The sequence below is a fragment of the Pongo pygmaeus genome, chromosome 4 (assembly GCF_028885625.2).
Source record: "Pongo pygmaeus isolate AG05252 chromosome 4, NHGRI_mPonPyg2-v2.0_pri, whole genome shotgun sequence".
Taxonomy (NCBI): Eukaryota; Metazoa; Chordata; class Mammalia; order Primates; family Hominidae; genus Pongo; species Pongo pygmaeus.
The window spans coordinates 161,314,973-161,327,121 of NC_072377.2; the positions used below are offsets into that span (position 1 = coordinate 161,314,973).

The window sequence follows — 12,149 nt, forward strand, 5'->3', positions numbered from 1 at the left end:
GAGATTTTATAAAACAGATGAGAAATTACAGTTTTGATCCACTGAGGCAGCAAAGCAATTTGACAGTTACATATGTATAAGGCTCTCTAGCTCGCTCACTTGTGCGCGTGCTTTCTCTCTCTGTCTCACACACACACACACACATGCACACAGAAAATGATCTAACCAATATATGAGCTTTAGCATTATGGTAACTAGAGAGTAAAAAGGAAAAGAAAGAAAACTATATATTAACATCATTGGCCAAAGAAAGACAATATGAACGAAGTTGAGATTACATGCCAAATGAGAAAAAGGATCAGCAGCTGTGACCCAGACACTGATGGGGTCATCTGGTCCTCTCCCTTGCTGTTGGGTTAATCATGTAGGACTGATGATGTCACCATTTATAATGCTCCCTAGAAAAGAAAGCCAGTAGCTGCCTCAGTAGCCTGTCACACAGTCTAATTGCCTTGATCACAAAACATTCTCTGTGTCTTATTCAGCTCTGGTTTGCTTCACTCTAGACACCCTTCATCAAGTTGGACTTTAATGGAAACAGAACGTTGCCCAGCATGTTCCTTTAGTAAACCCACACAAAGTGTGGACAAATAACAGTCATGTTTTACCCTCTTTAACCTACTACCTCTTTCCCCATGCACATATCTCTAAACCAGTTCTCTTTATGGATTCAGGGAATTCCAAAGCACATCATGGCATGTCTCTTGAACTGGATTGCTTTTTTTCTGTGAACGTCATGTTTCTCTTACAAAAAAAAAAAAAACCAAAACACCTCGTTAGGGTTATATTTGTATGCTGTAAGATTGACTCATTTTAAGTATGCAACTGAGTTATTTTTAGTAAATTTGCTTTTATGCAGCTACCACCACAATCTGATTTTAGAGCATTTCCGTCACCTCAGTAAAATCCCTTGAATCCATTTATAGTCTTCTCCCATTCCCACTCTCAGCCCTAGACAACCACTAATCTACTTTCTGTCTCTATAGATTTTCTTTTCTGGACAACACATAAATGAGATCACGCAATATGTGGTCTTTTATGTCTGTCTGCTTTCAGTTATCATAATTTTTGAGGTTTGTCCATGTTATAGCATGTACCTGTATTTCATTTCTTTTGATTGCTAAATAGTATTCCATTGCATGAATATAGAATATTTTACTTATCCATTCATCAGTTAATAGGCATTTAGGTGGTTTCCACATTTTGGCTCTGATGAATTATATTGCTGTGAACATTTATATGTAAGTGTTTGTGTGGACATACATTTTTATTTATATTGGGCAGAGAGCCCAGAGTGGAATTGCTGGATCATATGGTAACTCTGTGTTTAAATTCTTAACAGGCAGGCCCTTTTCTAAAGTGACTGCAACATTTTATGTTCCCCTTAGTGGTATATGAGAGTGCATGATATTTCCAGGTTCTTGCCATCATGTGTGCTACGTGTGTGTGTGTGTGTGTGTGTGTGTGTGTGTGTGTTTTGGAAACTCCCAGAAGGAAGGAATGCAATCTGCAACTCTTCTTGCCTTTTCGTCTAGTGTTTAGCGCAGGGCTGGGCACACAGTAGAAGCTTAACAATGTAGCATGGCATGTGATGGTTAAGGAATTTTGTTTTGGAGTTAGACTGTCAGGTTCTGTAAGCATTTGTTTTCTCTACTGTTAAATGGGGCTAATAGTGCCAACCCTTTTTAGTTACAATGAGGGTTAATGAATACATTGCAGACCATGTGCTTTGTCTAATGTATATGGAAATGGTAGCTTTTGTTACTCATGTTTTAAAATTCACATGGATGAGCACTTTCTGAACAATCTCTAGTTTAGCCATTTTCTTTTTTTCTCTTGCAATTAGATATTTAGGTATAGGCAATGTAGTGAGCCCCCAAGATGAAATAATAAGTAGCACCTTATTTCTCATCTCAAGAAATTTGAAGTTTAGTGACTGAGGACATAGATATAAATGGACAATTACAATGTATGTGATATAAGATATGAGCAGAAATATGAGATGAAAGATATGATATGAAAAATCCCATATGATCCAGAAAGGATATCTAATCATAACCAAAGGACTGCAGAGAGGAGCAGAAGCATTGGGAAGAGTATTGCTGGCCAAGGGAAGGGCATGAAACATTTACAAAGATTCAAAAAGGGAAGGGGTTTGGAAAAATTGCGAGCATGTTCTGTGACAGAGTGAAGGGAGACTGGTAAGAGACAAGGATGGAGAAGTGAGCAGGTGCAGTCATGAAGTGTGCTAAAGATTACATTAAGAAGTTTGTTCTTTTCTTTTGTTACTATCGTTCTATTAAGTGTTAATGTCTGAGGAGCTACGAAGAAGATGTTTCAGTATTCCAAAGGTAGAAGTGACCATTTATAAAGAGAAGAAAGCTAGAGCAGTCTCAAACTTTATAATAGTCGAATACAGTATTTCTCAACTTAAAAAGAAAAAAATTAACCCTCCCCTCCCCCAGAGAATGTTTAGACATTTTTCCCTATTTGTCACCCCATGAAATGTCAATATTAAAGATATACTGCATATGTACTTTATATGTAAACATATTTATGCCTTCTAAATCAAAAGAGTAAAAATTTTGTATGCCTCCAACCCCCCAATAATTAATTTTTGTCCACTGGGGGCTGTATCCCCCTGGTTGGAAATACATACTCTAATAAATTGGAATCTGATGTAGGAACAGGTATAGATGTTAACATTTTTGTCATTCACCACACTACCTTTCAAAATGCGACTATTTGGAATGAATAAATTCTGTCACTCTACAGATATTTTCTGAGCACATAATAATTGCCAAGCCATTTTTTAGGAACTGAGACTACAGCAGTGAATAAAACAGTCAAAAATCCCACCCCTCATGAAGATTACATTCTACTGCAACCTGTATATAATTGTTTCACTCTTGGATCCAAACTAAGTAATGCCTGCCATTAAAACTGCTCCAGCAAGAGATCGTCTTGAAACTTGTTTGTTAAAACAGGTCTTGGCATTCTTTCAAGCCTGAAAATGTGCTGACAGAATTAAAAACCCGTCCGATGCTGATGCAGGGGGAATATCAAAGGAGCAAGAAAATAGCACTTTTTTTCTGTTAATAGATTTTATTAGTGGGAAAAACTGTTTTATACACCTATCAAAATATCAAAAATTGCACAATAGGGCTGCAACCTACTCATCTAACAACAACCAACGTTTGCCTTTTTCTGAATAAACATATGCACTCTGGGTGTTTTTCATCAGTCTTTAGTCTGCACACATCCCTAGGAGTCCTGGGCATGGGGCGGATCCTGGAACAGATCAGAAATACCTTTTCAGCATTGTCCAGTGGAATGTGAAAAATAGCACTTTCTTAAAATCAACATAATAGCAATTTCCATCCCCATCCCACAAGACCCAATAGGAAGTCCACATCACTCAGAGTTTTGCAGACATCCTGGTATCTTACCCTGCACCAGTGGGAAGGCCTCGGGAGCACTAGTCGCTGCCCTGCATTGGCCATGCTGAGAGAACGGTGGCACCACCTACATGATCCCTGGAGGTCCAAATGTTCTGCCTCTCCTGGAGAAGGGAAACTTTGGTGAGGCTGGAGTGCTATAGCCATTTCCTTTGGAAGCCTTAACCCCTCCTCGGGACACTGGCAGGAAAATGGTCTCTAGAATTCATGGGAGGCACAGATCTTTTGTCTACCACCCCCCACCCATCCCAGTGGGAGAATATCTCCTCCTCTTCTTGCCTCCTTTCCCAGCACATCTAGCACAGTTCATTCAATGAGATTCAATGAGATTACAAAAGACAGGAAACCCCACTACTGTTAGGCTACTGCTGTTTCATTCTCAAAATCTCTAAGCTAAGTAATGACAAAGCCCAAGAACCTGTTTGAAATGGTGACAAAGGGAGTCAGGGGCAGGAGATAAGAGGAAAGAAACAAGTTATATGGAAAGAACCAATATTTCAGTCTATTGCGCTGCTACTCTGAATTCTCTTTATTCTATACTCATCTTCTATAAAAAACTATTAAAACAACTAACCAATCTAGGCCAGATAAAGAATGAAGAGCAGATGCCATAGTCCTTGGACCAGCCCAGAGGGTAATTCCCCAGATTCCACCTACATGTGCCCTCTTCCCCGGCCCCTAGCCTCTGCCTTTTCTGAAAGTTCTAACTGAGGGCTTAGGGGAGACTCTAAATTAGACTGAGAAGATAATAGGATTTGCTCTTGTGTTTTTGAAAACTCCTATTCTGAGTTGAGTACCGCACCTGGTATGGGAATAGTCACTGGTGATCCTGCAATGAGGAGGGCTTTCCGAATTCTTGTCTTCACTGGGATTACAGTGGGAGCCTGGCCTCCTCCTTCTGTCTCAGATGTACTTTACAGACTTCAGGATCATCATTCAGTCAAGACCTGCTATCCCCCTAATGGGCTACTATAATTTTCATGCTTGCCTTAAAGAAAATTAGTTTCACCATTTAAAGAGGAAAGTAAAATATTGTCTGTTTTTCTAATTACTGTTTCTAATTATTCTAGAAATGATATTCTTTCTCTTTTTTTTTTTTTATTGGTTTGTTTTTTGGGACGGAGTCTTGCTCTGTCACCCAGGCTGGAGTGCAGTGGCACAATATTGGCTCAATATTGGCTCACTGCAAACTCTGCCTCCTGTGTTCACGCCATTCTCCTGCCTCAGCCTCCCGAGTAGCTGGGACTACAGGCACCCACCACCACCCCTGGCTAACTTTTTGTATTTTTAGTAGAGACAGGGTTTCATCGTGTTAGCCAGGATAGTCTCGATCTCCTGACCTCGTGATCCGCCCTCAGCCTCCCAAAGTGCTGGGATTACAGACGTGAGCCACCGTGCCCAGCCCTCCCTCTTTAATTTTTTGGAGAGAGGATTTTGCTGTTGCCCAGGCTGGAGTGCATTGACGTAATCATAGCTCCCATTCCTGAGCTCAAGTGATCTTCCTGCCACAGCCTCCGGAGTAGCTGGGACTACAGGCATATGCTAACATAACCAACTAATTTTTATTTTTATTTTTATTTTTTAGAGATGGTATCTTGCTATGCTGCCCAGTTTGCTCTTAAACTCCTGGCCTCAAGAAATCTTCCTGCCTCAGCCTCCCAAATTGCTGTAATTACAAGCATGAACCATCAGGCCTGGTCCAATTCTCAATCTTCTAAATACCTCTTTTACATCTTATTGGGAGAGAAGTTGTAATTCATAATTGACCTCAAACTCCAATCTTAATAATACCCAAAACTTCTTATGCAGTAAAAGATGAAATGTTTTTTAGTAAAGCTCATATCAGGGTACTTTGATGGGTTTCCAATCCAGCCTCATTGTTCCAAAGCTAGAAAGGAGACTATAAATGTGGGAACATATTATTTAGTTGGCTACTCTAATCAGTTTTGTGCTATATTTTGGAAATAGAGGCCAGTAACAAAAATTCACACTATTTGATAGACCTTTCCCACCAAATACCATTAGGCAGACCTAGAGACAGGGAAGTAGGCTAGAAAAGTGGAACTGATCATAAGCAAGAATAGGAAATCCTGTAAGTGGAAAAATGATAGGGATTTGGCATGTTTGGGGTGAGTTAGCTGCCATGAGATGTATGTGAGGAAAGATTAAATTACTTATTGCAAGAGTTACTTGGCTCAGATTAGATTTATATTTCTTGAACTGTGGTCATTTCTGTACCTCCTTCACTGTTTTTATTTGGCTGGGTACCTCCTCTGTTATAAACGGTCTTACAGGATGGGATTTGGAGGGGCCTTCTCTTTTTGTAACTCGTCATGGCACACAGCACATGATTATACACACAGTGGGCTCTCCAAAAATAGCAGAAGATTCCTTTTGGTTATGTCTGGGGGTGGGTGAATGTTGGGTTGTAGTTAGGATCCCCTAGACTCTGGGAAGGTGTAATAAAAGTATCTATCATAAAAGTGAATGGTGTTAGGCTTAGTATTAAGGATGGTTCTATCTATTAATATCACTGGCTGCAGTTGCCCAGTAAGCTAAAATCAAAGTGACATTAATAAGAAACCCAGCAGTAACCATAAGGGTATTACTTTTGTGTATATTGAGGATTGGGTTACCCTTAGCTATTATCCTAATGACTACGAATATAAAGTCTGAATTGGAAAGAGTTGAGTTCAAATTCCTAGTTCTGTCATTAGCTAGCTGTATAATTTTGAGCAAGTTACTTACTAACAAATTTTCTCACTTGTAAAAGAAGGAAAATAATAACTATCTCATAAGAACATTGAATAGATGACATGGGATAATTTATATATAGCACTTAGTACATGAGGTATAGTGTACATTCTAGGTAAGTGTTGATTTTTAAAATAAATCACCAAAGAAAACTTCATTTTTTGTTACTTAAGAGTTTTTTTTTAATTACTATTGGTGTTTTTAGACGATTTTAGAAAATGAGAACATACAGGCCAGGCATGGTGGCTCATGCCTGTAATTCCAGCACTTTGGGAGGCTGAGGCGGGTGGATCACCTGAGATCATGAGTTTGAGACCAGCCTGGCCAACATGGTGAAACCCCATCGCTACTAAGAATGCAAAAATTAGCCAGGCATGGTGGTGGGCACCTGTAATCTCAGCTACTCAGGAGGCTGAGGCAGCAGAATCGCTTGAACCTGGAAGGCGGAGGTTGCAGTGAGCCGAGATCACACCGTTGCAGTGAACCGAGATCACGCCATTGCACTCCAGCCTGGGCGACAAGAGCAAAAAAGCTCTGTCTCAAAAAAAAAAAAAAATTATAAAGTACAGATAAGCAAAAAGAGGAAAGTAGAAAGCACTCATAATTCAGACATACAAAGTTATTAAATATTAACATTTGAGTGTATTTTCCCCTAGAATTTTTCTCCAATAAAATTTCCTTGAGAATTTTTTGTTATATGTACATGAGTATATGTGGGTGTGTGTGTGTATATATATATATATATTTATATATAAAATATATCAATGTGTATATATATATATTTATATGTATAATATATCAATGTGTATATATATTAAACAGTTATTTTTCAGTGGGCTCATTATATATTTCCTCAACTGATTGTTTCAGGCAATAATGCATCATGAATATTTGCCTGCACTCTTACATATTCCTCTGCAAGAACTACATCATAGTCCCTTATAGTGTGTTCAATTATTATAACATGCAACTTTACATAGTTTTTATTTTTTCTCTTATTAATTGACATGGTGACGAACAACTCTAAAGCTAAATACTTTCACATTTACACAGTTATTTCCTTGTGATGAAATCCAAGAAGTAACATAATAATTTTCAGTAACAATGAAGGAACTGAGGTAAATCATGAAAAGCACAGAGTATAGTAAGTCAGTCATCAATAAATGTTAAGGAAAGGGGATATATGTATGTAGTGTAAGAAAAGAAGGAGTTGTTTGGAATAGACTTGCTATAATACCCCAAATATAATCTTTTATTTAAGAATGTTTAGGAGTTCTTGTTTGTTTAGTAATCATATCATGCATGTAATCATATGTGTGTAAACATATCAATGTCTTCTGACCTCAATGGGGAAAAATGTCAACATAGCATGCAGACAGATGAAGCAGCGTAGTCAGTTTATCGAAGTCAGGTTTAATATGTGTTTCTGTGAAAAGGTTTGCCTCTCCAGCGATCAGAAATGATGACTAATAATGCAAAACAAGAGCTAATCCATCTGTCTATTTTGGGAGGGTTCGAGGTGCCTTTGGACATCCGCATTGCCGTCTTTCCCTTTGTTGCAGGTTCCACCTGCTGCAGGTGAGACACATGCCGTGTCCCCCAGCCTGTTGCCTCTCACACTGGATTTGATTGCCCAGTCGGGTTCTCTTGGCAGAGCTGTCTCCATGAGTGCCAGAATAGAAATACACAGATGGCATGGAGGAACAATTTTGACCTGCAGGATCTGTTCTGATCCACAGGCTGAAGTGCATTTATGAAGACAGGATGGGGAAAAGTACCCATTTTCCACTTGGTCCTTCAACCCCCTGTGTGGCATCCATACTGAACGTGTTGAGGTATACAGCACAATGGCAATGGCAGACAGAAGAAGTTGCAGGAGGCTGAAATAACATAGATAACATAGTGAGGTAGGTTGGGTGGAGACTGTGCAAACTAGAGACTGTATGGTATGTCCAGGCAGAGGTGGCTGCTGCTCACCTCAGTGGATGCTGGCAACGTAACAGCAGGCCCAGCATGGCCATTCCTGTTTCACTGGAGAAACTAGAAACCTGTATTTTTCATTCATATATTTTGCTTTTTAAATGTTATTAGAAAACAGAGGAATACATAAGAAATAACAAAGCGTGTTCATAGTATGTGTGTATATACACCAAACACACACACAAACACACACACCCCTGGGAGGAGAAAAAACACAGTGGAGCGATGAAAATAGAAATTTGACTTCTTTGAATATTTGTTATTTTGTAGATTTGACTTTGGTGCCACATACATAGTTTACATAAAACAAAATTGGACTTTAAAAAAACAGTCATGAAAAAATGAGAAGAAAAATTGAAACAATTCATCGTCACTGGGTATCATGTTAACAGCATAACCCCACGGAAAGGAATTATTTCAAGTGACTTTGAAATTCCACAGTTTGACTGTATTTTCCTAGTAGAATATACTTTAAAGATTTTTAAAAACTGACAAATTTTACATTGTTTTTTATTAACCATAATGTTAGTACAATAGCGACATTGGTGTTCTGAAACTCTTCTGTGTGTGTTGTGAGTTAAATGAATAATCATGTTGGTATTATTCAGAAAAGGGATTTTTGGTATGAAAGAAAAGTAGTAACATTATAAAATCCATGAGATAAAATGGAAATCTTCGAGTCCTGAATTTGAGTTAAAGTTTCATGTTAAATCATGTTATTTTTACTAAACACACACACACACGCAGACACACACACACACCCCTTATTTTCCAGTTCTGTCCGCAGAAACAAAGGCTCATCCAGTAACAGTCAGTATCCAAAGCTCCCAGTTGTGGTTTCTAAATACCATTTCCCACTGAAAAGAACCAGAGCTTCTTACTAAAAATGGCTGATTGCAGTCCTGGGGAAGGACTGTAGGATCACCCTGTAACATCTCATACAGAAGCAAGAGGGCCACCGAAGACTACGTGGCTATATTAAAAAGGTGCAGCAGTCAACTGGAAAAAAACCCTTGACTGAAGTAGAGAAATTAGAAAGTTATAGGGATAATAATTGGGCTAGAATGAAACAAATGAAAATGTTTATAGTCGTAGTTAAAAAGTAAAAACCTCATTGGTTTGGAAGATACTAGGTGGAAGATGTTAGATAGCCAATTCAGTATTTTAAATATCAACATAAAGGAGGGAAAATCCAACTCTGTCAATTCCTCTATAAACTAAAATTTAGAGTTAGCAAATAGTTGATGAGATGAACTTTCTCGGGCTAGCATTCCCAGCTAGTAAATTAAGAATAATAGAATTAGGATATAACCAGTTTGAAGCCTCTAGTGAAATCATGGGTCCTCTAGGCGAAGACTACATTGGCTGATAACCTCATGGCAAAAATTGTTATGTGCCTACCGATAGAAGAATATCCCATGAAGTAAGTAAAAAAATGCCCCTCACTCCACCTCAAAGATGTTCATGTATAATCTCAGAACCCATGAATGTATTATATTACATGGAAAAGGGGAATTGAGATTGCAGATAGAATTACAATTACTGATCAGGTGATCTTAAAATGGGGAGATTATCCTGGGTTATCCAGACGTGCCCAGTGAAATCGCAAGGGTCCTTGAGAATGGAAGAAGGATGCAGAAGATTCAGTGTCAAGAGTGGTTTTACATGAGAAAAACTCAATCAGCCACTGCTGACTTTGAAGATGGAAGTGAGGCCATGAGCCCGGGAGCCAGAAAGATCAAGGAAATTGATTCTCCATTTAGAGCCTCCAGAAAGGGACATAGCCCCTTTGACACCTTGATTTTAGCCTATTGTGTCCTGGTCAGACTTCTAACACACAGAACTGTAAGATTTGTGTTGTTTTAAATGTAAATTTATGTTGTTTTAAACCACTAATTTGTGTTATTTGTTACTGTAACAATAGAAAACTAATATACCCCATTTCCTAGGATATATTCTTTCTAGAAAATTGCACCTGAATCTGATCAAGCCTCTTGATGTAACTACCAATTTACAGGAAACATAATGAATAGAGGAACACATTATATGAAATTATGGGAATGTTCAGCAAAATCTAAACTCTGGGAAATTCTATCTTTAAAATGACATTTATCAAATAAAGTATATGTGTATATATTTGTATGTGTGTGGATATATGAGACAGAAAATGACTGACTGGAAATTTTAGGAACTGGCCTAGTATTTTATGTAGCAAACAATTGCTGTAAGGAACTTAATTCAAATAAGCAAATTATAGAGAGAAAAAAACATATTAGTGAAATTTGAACATTGACAATGGGTATTTGATATTAAGGAATGATTGTTACTTCTGGATTTTGTGTGTGGTGATGGGATTATGGTTATATTTAAACAAAGAAGGGGAGTGTATGTGGCGGTAATAGATAATAATAGCCATAAATTGATAATTGCTGAAGATGAGTGATAGGTACATATGTGTTTGCTATCTGTTCTTTCTACTTTTGCATATATTATTTCCATAACAAAATATTTTTTAAAAATATTAGCAACTAACTTGACTCTTTAAATGTTTTGTGACTCAAACACACATGTCCAAAGTCTGGATTTAACCAACAGACTGCCAGCTTGAAATCTCTGTAGAGTTTTGGAAATAGGATCTTTCAGTTTTCCTGCAGAATTATCATTTTCTCTCCTCCTACTTACCTTCTCCCTCCATTCTTTCTGTGCTGCCTAGCAAAATTGCCCCCGCCCCAATCTGTGTATGTGGATGACTAGGGGGCATTACAAATTGCTTGGAATAGAATTTTCTCAGAAAGAGTGAAAAAGATAATATCCATAACTGCATTAAACATTACCTCCTAATATCTTACATGTTCTTTGAATACCCGTCCTCATTCCACACCTTCAAAAATAAAAAAAAAAGGCAATAACTTTACGTTTTTGACAGCCTGAGGTGTTTTGAAATTTTGGCTAATCACATCTTCCTTGTTATCTGTGTGTTCTATTTCAGGATGGAATGGGAAACCTGAGGATCACAGAAAAAGGTCTAAAGCTAGAAGGAGACTCCGAATTCTTACAACCTCTCTACGCCAAAGAAATCCAGTCCCGACCAGTAAGTTTCTGCTGAGAGAAGAAGGCATTATTGTTGCTCTAGAATCTAAATCTAGAGGAATTGATATTGCTATCAGTTGAGTACAGAGGACTGGAGTGGGAAGTAATACTGGTATTAAGATGAATTTGCTTTCATTTCTGAATCTTTGAGTATCATCACAGCAGTGGTACTGTAAGCAAGTGAGATGACCTCTCTGAGCCTCTTTCCATTCCTGCTCAACCCCTGCTACCCAACTTTATAGATTGTGCCACAAATAAGGCAAAACAGCAAATGTGGAAAAGCCATAAATAATATACAAATGCAGATAATATTGCTGTTTATTTTATTCATCAAGTACTTCAAAGCCATTTTTAGAAACACAGAACTAAAGAACTAGAATTTTGTTTTTCATTAAGACTTTACACTGTGTAGCCAGTGTTGGTTAGGATCAATTCAATATCAAGCTGAGTGCAGTGGCTCACACCTGTAATTCCAGCACTTTGGGAGGCCAAGGTGGGCAGATCACCTGAAGCAGGAGTTTGAGACCAGCCTGGACAACATAGTGAAACCCTGTCTCTACTAAAAATACAAAAATTTGCCAAGTGTAGTGGTGAGCACCTGTAGTCTCAGCAACTAGGCAGGCTGATGCAGGAGAATTGCTTGAACCTAGGAGGTGGAGGCTGCAGTGAGCCGAGATCACGCCACTGCACTCCAGCCTGGGCAACAGAGCGAGGCTCCATCTCAAAAAAATAAATAAATGATTCAATATCAACAGCTACATTCTGAAATCATATTTAAATAATCACTACAGAGTGTGTACCCTGTTCTAGGCACATTGCTGTTTTGCATGCAGTATCATTATCTAATTTAGTTTGCAGATTTGTCCA

General features: G+C 38.3%; 1 protein-coding gene across 11 annotated transcripts in view; it reads left to right on the plus strand.

The window, feature by feature from the left end:
• The window catches only part of SGCD (sarcoglycan delta), a 1,056,619-nt gene that overhangs the window by 784,751 nt on the left and 259,719 nt on the right, over nucleotides 1-12,149 (plus strand). For all 11 annotated transcript variants that reach the window (XM_063665308.1, XM_054488390.2, XM_063665313.1 and 8 more), the window contains one exon: nucleotides 11,182-11,283. In XM_063665308.1, coding sequence (XP_063521378.1) covers nucleotides 11,182-11,283 — 102 coding nt within the window. The remainder of the gene's footprint in view (nucleotides 1-11,181; nucleotides 11,284-12,149) is intronic.